Below are 8,988 nucleotides of genomic sequence, written 5' to 3' on the forward strand. Positions count from 1 at the left end.
AAGGGCCTGGCCTATCCACCCTACCCTTCCCAGGGACCAAGCTTAGTAAAAGCAAAATGGAGAGACTCATCTCTGGGCCACAGACTTTGCTCACCCTGTGTTTGCCTCCTCAGGAAGCCGGGGCTGTCCTGCACCACGTGCTCCAGCAGCCTTCTGAGCTGTTGCAAGAGCCTGTGGGGGCTTCGGCTCCTCCAGAAACACTCGGAGGAGAAGCCGGGGGAACCACTGTCTGAGAACACAGAGAGGATCCCATCTCAGGAAGCAGTGAGGGTGCTGCCCTCTGAGGCTGTCTAGACCTGGCCCCAGGACACTGAAGACACCATTCCTGGTCACCCAAATTTCACCTCTGGAGCCCTTGGGACCCAGCACCCAACGCCATTGAGGACAAATCTTAGCCTGAGCCTGGGGACTTCCTGAAACACAGCAGGGTGCTGTGATCCTTTGCCCCAGGTGGGCCAGCCTATTCTGAGCTCGGCATTCCCAGACAGGAGCACAGCCTCCTGTAGGCTGAATTCCATGGGTTCAAAGGTCACATTGGTGCTGGTCCAGGAGTCATGAACAGAGGCAAGACAAATGGGGACATGTGCACAGGTATACATGGAGGAACACATGTGTCCTCTGAGCAGGGCAGAGAGTGTTGCTGTAAAGCATCTACCTCTCATTCCCTCATGGGATCTGCAGAATGGAGGAAAAGGAAGGGAAGCAAAGGAAACTGTCTTCCACAAACACCTACTATGTGCCAGGTACTTCACCTGCATGAGCTCTTTATAACATATGCTTAGGGTAGGGATCACCATGCCAACTACACAGAAAAGGAAACCAAGGCTCAGACAATAATGGAGCCTGCCTAAGGCCACTCAGCTAGATAGTGTAACTGGCACATAGAGGCACTCAAATGGTACTTTTTGTATGGATCAAGGTTGGTGGGAGGATGGATGGATAGATGGATGGATGGATGGATGGATAGGAGGATGGATGGATGGACAGATGGACAGATGGATGGCTGGCTGGATGGGAAAGTGAGTGAAAAGTCAGGCCTCATCCATGCTCTTGAAACTATACTATACTGCCTCTCTCAGAAGAGCGGTCAAGCTGTTTCCTTGACTCAGCCTGTCCTCCCTAGCGAGACCCCTTCATGCTAGTATGACCTTCACTGGTGCTTCTCATCAAGAAGTGGAGTGCAGTGAACTTGCTGAGAAAGCGTGTTTGCCTGACTCCAGGGAAGGACAGGTAGAGGCTGGGGAAATGCAAAGGTGTGCCCTCTTCTGGCTGCATGAACTTGGGCGCATCACCTGACCCCTCTTAGTCGAAGGGGTAAGCGTCCTTATTACAAAATTGTTGAAGAGACAGGAGATGGAGGTGTCCAGAGCCCCAGAGAGACGAGGGTGTGGATGAATTTCTCTGTCCTCAGGGCTTCTCAGTGGCTCTCTTCACTGAATACCACCCATCCCTGACACTGATTCTTTCCTTGACTTCCAAGACCCTCTCCTGGATCCTCCTTCCCCTGTCCACCTGTTATTAAATGTGGTCACTCCCCAAGGTGCGGTCCTAAGCCTTGTCTTCTCACTGTAATGTTTCTCCCTCTGTGACCCCACTATACCCCGACTTCAGTTATGAGGCACAAGGAAATGACTTCCAATTTATAACTGTAGGCAAGCCTTCTTCAGAGAGCTGGAGATGCACTACTGCCTGTGCCACACCTCCATCATGTTTCAAAGGCACCTCACCTTTAGCATGTCCACAACCATACTTTCTACCTTCTCCCTATATCTGCTCCTCTCCCAGGGTCCACTTTTTGGGCAAAAACCCCACTCTGTCTTCAAAGGCTGAAAGTCAACCTTGCCTTGCCGCTCATGGTCAACTAACTAGAGTCCTAGCCTCCTCATATACCTGCCGTCCAACTGACTTGTCACCTGTTGTGATACCGCTGGATCTAACTGCTGTGGTCTCCATAGAGACAATTGGAATAGCGTCTTACACTCCTCCACATTCCCCACTCCCCCTCCTCCAGTTCACTGTCCACCCAACACCCACCGTGGGCTGTGCAAAATGCAAATCCAATTGTGTCACACACAGGATAAAACCATCTTTAGCACGACCCACAGGCCCTGCATGGTCAGCCCCTGCTCGCCCCTCCGGCCTCCTCCTGCACCATCCTCCCCTCCTCCTCCTCACAGCATCCCTGGTTGCCTTTCTGTTTATTTATCCCACTTTGCCATTTCCAGCAACTTGGCCGTGTACAGTGGGTCAACCATGTACTTACAATGCACAGTAGGTCATTCATATACTTACAACACTCTCCTTTCTCTTGGGGCCAGTTGATCCCATGAGATCTCAGCTCAAATACCACTTCCTTAGGAAGTCTCCTAATCCCTCCATCCTAGGTGAAGCCTCTCCCTGCCACGCACTCAGAACTTTCCTTGGAAACCATTGGTATGTTCAAAATGCTACAGTCACTTGCGTGGCTCCTTGAACATCATCTGCCTTCCCCACTTGAGTGCTTTCTATTGCCCACGATGGGGTCCTAAAAGAGATCATGGCTTATATTAGGACCTTAATGAATATTTATTAGATGATGAGCAGACAAAATAAAGAATGTAAAGAATGGTCAAAGCTGACACTTTAAGCAGCTAATCTAATAAATACGAAGATGTGACTTTTTGCTGGTGACTCCAGAGATGGTCAGTCTCTTAACTGAATTCCTTCTGGAAGTCCCAGAAATCCCCCTTTGGCAGTTTTCCCAGAAGTCTGAGTGAGGCAGGAGGGCTGCTAACTCAGACCTCCAGAGCAGACAGCTTGTCTGCCTGATCACTGATGCCTGGTCAAGGCTCCAACCCAAAGTGCCCCCAGGGCCATCTGCCACTGCAGAGGATACCCTGCAAGTCTGTGTTTGAGCTGCCCCTGCCCTTCTGGAAGTCTCCTGGAGTCTCTGCTGGATGCAGAAGTGGGGTACATGCTGCTTGGAGTGGAAACATCTGTGGTGGGACCCTGAATTCATGTTCTATACTACCATTGTGTTCCAATAAAGCTATCAAAACAGATGCTGCCTTGGGATTTTATTTTTTAACTTCCTGATGAGGAAGTACTCCCAACTTGTGTCTTGATTTAGAATAGAATGTCATAATAAAATTCTGGGGTAAAGGCCAAGTTGAAATTTGCTTTGAAAAAAAGAAAGTCTTCCCAGAAGTCATGTTACATTCTTTCCAACACTCTGGAGATTGAACTCAGGGCCTAGGGCCCTGCCCCCAACACTTCATTTCATCTTAAAAGTTTCCCTCAGAAGCCATGGAAAGTGAAAACATAGGTAAGGGAGAACTACTGTTAAGGTCATGTTCTTAGATTCTGGGAGAACATAAATTTCTGGAGAGACACCATTCAGTTTGCCGACTTCATTAAAGCTGGAGAAACAGGCCTTGAAAAGGGAAGTGACTTGCCCAAGGTCATACAGTTTTCTGACCACCGAGTAAACCAGGCACACAGTAAATGCTTTGTAAGTGTTTGTGAGGTCATGTTTTCAAAATTGTCAGATGCAAAGAGGTTTTTGTCACATAGGAGGAAAGGACATTTTAAAATCGATCAGTAAAGCCCATGATTGGTGGACGAGGTGTGTGTAAGGAACGGGTTGAGAGAAACAAATCAAGATTTTATGCAAGGAATAAATCCTAGAGATACCAATGAAAAGTTTTTGAGAAGGGTGAAGGGAGCTGTCCAGAGTTGAGGACATGTTTGATAACTGCTGCATCAGCCTGAACAGGGTCTCCCAGGATGGGAGGGAGGAGGCTAGAGGCTGGGGAATTCTCAACTTTGGACCTTCCAGAAGAAACCAGTAAGTCATACCTTGGTGAAATTCCACAAGAAGCAGAGAAGAGATGGTGAGTAAATCAAAGGTCAAAACACCTTTTATTATGTGTCAGGGGAGAAAAGACTGAGCTGGCTGAGAGGAGGCATGGGAAAGATGAGGGTAGCTAGTTGAGTCAACAGGTGACCACAGGTGGGGCAGTAGCTCTTAACTAAACTACATAATAACCAAAGGTGTGACTATAGGTCAGCCACCAGGGCTGGAGCACCAGAACTAACAATTGCCAGAATCCTGGTCTGGCAGGTTCAGAATCCATTAGTGGGAATCAGAAGAGACCCCAAAACCAGAATTGGTCAGTAGGCAAAGGTGGAAGGGGTGGGAAGGAAGAAGGAGTTGCCAGAGGCTGGCCAGAAATTACCACAGGAGTGCCAGGGAGGCCCTTTGTGAGCATTCTGGAGGTGTTGACAGCCTCATTAGGAATTGTGTCTCATCCTATAAGTAATGTGAAGCCTTTGGAATGTGTTCAGCAAGACAGGGCTAAGACGGTAAGGTCTGTGTTATGACTACAGCCTTCAGACTCCAGATTGAGGGTACAAGGGGCAGAGATACCACAATGGGCATTAGTCCACAGTGACTTCGCCGGTACTCACCACAAACCTCCAGCTACCTGCCGGGAATCCAAAGGAACCACGCATTCCCCACTTTCAGAGAGATGTGCTTATACCAGACATTATTGGGGGATTAGGGAAGGAGCAGAAGGGAATGAGTGGAAACCACAAGGCCGGAGGATAGTGCCAGTGTGGAGTGCGGGAGGCTGTGAATCCCAGCAGCATTAAGTTGTAAGGAGAAGAGCTCCAGATCCACACAGGAGCACGTGATGGGCTGAAACCCAGTTCAGATGCAGGACAGATGCTGGAGAGTTGCTCAGCAGCCTGGATCAAGGGAACCCATTTGGAATTCCATCTGTGTGAGATAGAGAACCTGTTCCTTCCTCTACTGAGCCCTTGCACAATACCGGGAAGTTCTCTTCCACTCAGCTCCATGTGGTCTTTAGGTCTAGCATTTTAGGGAGAGATTATAGATGAAGAACCAGGAGGTCACACCTTTAGATGGTGGGACCTGCGGGACCTCATTCAAACAGGAAGTGATTGCCAAAAACACCCATCTCTCATTGGAATTCCAAACCCCCACCCAGATTTCAAGCATTTCTGTGAAAAATCAGCAGCCGTCTCTCCTTACTAACAGCCTTCAGGGGCCTGTAACCCATTATATTAAGGATCACTGCCAATGTCAGCACCATGTTCCTAACCTCCCCACTCAAAAGTACACTGTGCTTCCCATGCCCTGTGATGCCACCCTCCTAGCCAGAGCACTGGCCTGACCACACCAAGGCCCCTTAGTCCCTGGGGCTTTGTCAAAGGCCTGTCAGGAGTTCCAGGAATTTAGAGTCCCAAAGGGACTGCAGTCTGAGTTATGTGGCTCCCAGAAAACCTTCACCTTCACCTTCAGCTGACATTTAAGATCCCTTTCCTGTGTCCATCCAGACATCACGTCAGCCCTTTAAAGAGCTCATTTCTTCCAGTGGCCATCCCTGTGAGGAAGGGAAAAATGACCTGTCCCAAATGAACAGCCCAAGTAAGTGTAAGTGGCAGAGCTGGAATTCCAGCTCTGTCTGATTGTCTCCCAAGACAGGGTCTTTTCTTTCTTATTCCTATTTTGACATTGATTTTTAAGGTCATAAGTGATTACGGAGATAACATCTCTTTTAAAAATTGTAACATTATAGAGAAAATTGGAGTTCATTTGACCAGACGTCCCACCCCAACCATTTTCCCCAGCAATTTCCTCTAAGGAAACTGTAACACCAGTTTGCTACACAATGGTTTGGTCCAGCTTTGTTTGCTTTGTTAAAAGTTCAGTGAACGCAACAATGTCTTCAAGTTCCAAGAGTCTCCCTCATTATTTTCACTACCCGAGCTTCTTCCATCCCATCAGCAGCCCCAGCTATGGACATTTCAGTCAGTTTCTAGTTGAGTTAGGATTTTTGGTGCTTTGGGTTTTTTTGGCAGTATTGGGTTTTGAACTCAGAACCTCACCCTTGCTTGGTAAGCATTTCACCATTTGAACCACACTCCCACTCTTTTGTTTTTAATGTTACCTTTTTCTTTCTTTCATATATACATATATCTCTCAAAACATCATTATGTTTACTTTTGTAACTATACAAATAATACACTTGTAATGTAGGAAAATAGCAAGATACAGATAAACAATGGTCTTATCTACACCCTTCCATATTTTTCCCTCTGGACATACATATGTATATTTTGTTACAATAATTTATGTGCCTCAAAAAAAACCTCCTCAAAAACAACAAAAAAATTCAATCATAAAAATAAATTCAGACTGGCATTAACTGTATAGCAGAGGTGTCCATTTATATTATATACTAATCTATCACACTTTCACTCTTTTTTTGACTCTTTTGAGACAAGGTCTCACTAGGTAGCCCAGACCAGCCCCAAACTCACAGCCTCCTGCCTCAGCCTCCCAAGTACTTCGATTACAGGCATGCATCACCACACTCAGTTTGGGTGGGGTTTTTTTTTCCTTTGCTGTTTAAACAATTATATGCTGATCATTTGATAATGTTTACTTGTGTATGCAGCAAGTGGGATTTTTTTGTTGGGGTGTTTTGGGGGATGTTTATGGGTTGTCTATGCATGCTTAGCATAAATACACAGTCCCTGACTTACAATGGTTTGACTTATGATTTCTTGACTTCACAATGGTATGAAAGTGATACACATTCAGTAGAAACTGTACTTCAAATTTTGAATTTCAGTCTTTTCCCAACCTTGCCATTCACAATAGGGTCCCCTGTAAGAGTCATCAGCAGGTACAGCCCCCAGTCCCCAGTCAGCCGTGGAGTCACAAGAGTGAGCCACCAACACTCCACAGCATGCTATATTGCTAAGCTGGGTGTACAGTAGGTTACATGACTTCATTTTGTTAGGGCTTAAGATATTTTCAAATTATGATCAGGAAATAGCCCCATGGTAAACCAAGAAGTATCTGGACTTTCAGTGTAATTCTGGGTCTGGAGGATACATGGTGCCAAAGAGGTATAGCTCACACACCATTCCACCAGCAATACTGGGGAAGGCCTGTCTCCCCACAGCCTCACCAACCCACCTGGGTCTAGGTTCTCTCAACTAGAAGTTAGAATAGTCTTACTAGAGAAACCCTACTTCCATGGAAGGAAAGAAACTTTAGGGTGAAGAAATTCTCTGGGATCTCCTTGGGCTCACTCCCAGGCTTTCCGTGTGTTCTACCCAGTGTTGAGGGAGCCAACCCTGCCCAAGACAAACAGCTCGTAGAGGCTGGATCCACCAGCTATGGACCCAGTAGTGCTGTGTAGCAGACATCCACATTGCTCATCGCGTGACAGTACACGTTGGTTTGGTTTAGCTTACAAGTCCATAGGCCAGCTGTTCTAGGAGGGGCTTTGCTGGGATGGTTTGGCTTTGCACCATGGGTTCCTCATCCTCTGCTGGGATGAGCAGGTCCACCCAGGCATGTTTTTCTCATGGATATGGCAGGGTCACAAAGGGGCAACATAAGGGTACTTCAAGGTTCTGGGCATCTCACCTGCAAACACACCATCGGCCATAGCAAGCGCATGGCCAACCTACAAATGGAACAAGCAAATCCACTCCTCCTGTGGCATGGAGGCAGGGCAGTGGAGGACCATCTACTCCGGCAGAGGCAGAGGCTGGATATGAGCTGAAACTGCCTGACCTCACAGCTCTGCAGAACTGGGCCTCAACAATGAGGAGACCTGGGACTCCCAGGTGATGAGAAATTTCCCAGAGTTCTCTAAGCCTTCTGTTTCACATCAAATCTCCCTACCTATGCCACGTTCACTTTCTACCCTGGCCCACCAAAAGATCTGGAAGATTCAGAGCTGGCTTGGCATGGTCTGGCCGGAGACTCTTCAGTGCCGTTCACACTGCTGCTCCCTCAAACTATGGCCACCTAAACAGGGCACTTGGTGATGCTACACAACACACACACACACACACACACACACACACCACACATGCACACACACAGGTGCACACACACTCACACACATGAATGTCTGTGCACAGATATGCCACACACATGCACATACATACACACATGTGCACAGACATTCACACCCACACACACAGCCCCCACACACACATGAGCTTGCACACAACCTGGCTCTGCTTCCTGGTCCAGGCTCATCTTACACCCTTCCTCTTTGCCCCATCCTCCAATCCTGCTCAAAGACTCCGCCTTTCTAGCCCATCCCCACTCCGTGGCCCTGTCCTCTGCAGAATTCCCTTCCCAACCTGCCTTTCCCACTTGGTTATCCTGCAACCCCAGTTTGGGCATCACCTCCATTTCCAAACTGTCCCTATCCCCGTTGCCAGAATACCTCATCACTTCCTCCTCCAAGTATATCCTTCCTTCACAAAGACATACTAGACCTGTCCCTGGGAACTGAGGCATCCATGGCCCTAGTTCCTGCCACAGACACCTTCAGAGGCCACCAAATCTCCCTGGCACGAGACAAATAGGAAAGGACATAGCAGCAGCTTACAATCGATATTCTCTGGTTGGCCTGGTGTGCTGGCCATGCCACTTGCAAACACGTTAATATACAGTCTGTGGACAGGGCTAAGTTCTCTCAGGCAGGTGCGTCCAGATTCTCTTTTTCAGGAGAAATATAAATCTGGACTTTAATTAGTAATACTAAACGAGTCCATGTTTGTAATGCTCTTAGGATAGTGCCAGGTGCACAGTAAATGCTGTGTAAGTGTTCAAGTAAACAGAAGGAAGAGAGAGAGGGAGATGGACAGATGGACAGAGGGAAGGAGATTTGCTGAGATAGGTAGACAGATGGATGGATAGATTGATGGATAGATTGATAGATAAATAGATAGATTGGTTGATAGATTGATAGACAGACAGATAGATGGACTGATGGATGAATGGATGGATGGATGGATGAACAGATGGATGGATGAATGGATGGATAGATGGACAGATAGATAATAGACCTTTTTGAAAGCACTGTACAACAAAACCAACCCTTTCACAAGCTACAATTGATGGGAAGTCTGCCTATTGTTGGCTTCAGAGACAGAACTTCCCTG

General features: G+C 47.4%; 1 protein-coding gene across 4 annotated transcripts in view; it reads left to right on the forward strand.

Moving 5' to 3' along the window:
* The window catches only part of Hrh2 (histamine receptor H2), a 45,199-nt gene extending 42,164 nt beyond the window's left edge, over positions 1–3,035 (forward strand). For 3 of the 4 annotated variants that reach the window (XM_074058688.1, XM_020171073.2, XM_074058689.1), the window contains one exon: positions 114–3,035. In XM_074058688.1, the coding sequence (XP_073914789.1) occupies positions 114–294 (181 nt within the window). In that variant the 3' untranslated portion in view covers positions 295–3,035. The remainder of the gene's footprint in view (positions 1–113) is intronic. The other variant, XR_002212862.2, reaches the window with a different exon arrangement.
* The last annotated feature ends 5,953 nt before the right edge of the window (positions 3,036–8,988 follow it).

The sequence above is a fragment of the Castor canadensis genome, chromosome 16, assembly GCF_047511655.1.
Source record: "Castor canadensis chromosome 16, mCasCan1.hap1v2, whole genome shotgun sequence".
Taxonomy (NCBI): domain Eukaryota; kingdom Metazoa; phylum Chordata; class Mammalia; order Rodentia; family Castoridae; genus Castor; species Castor canadensis.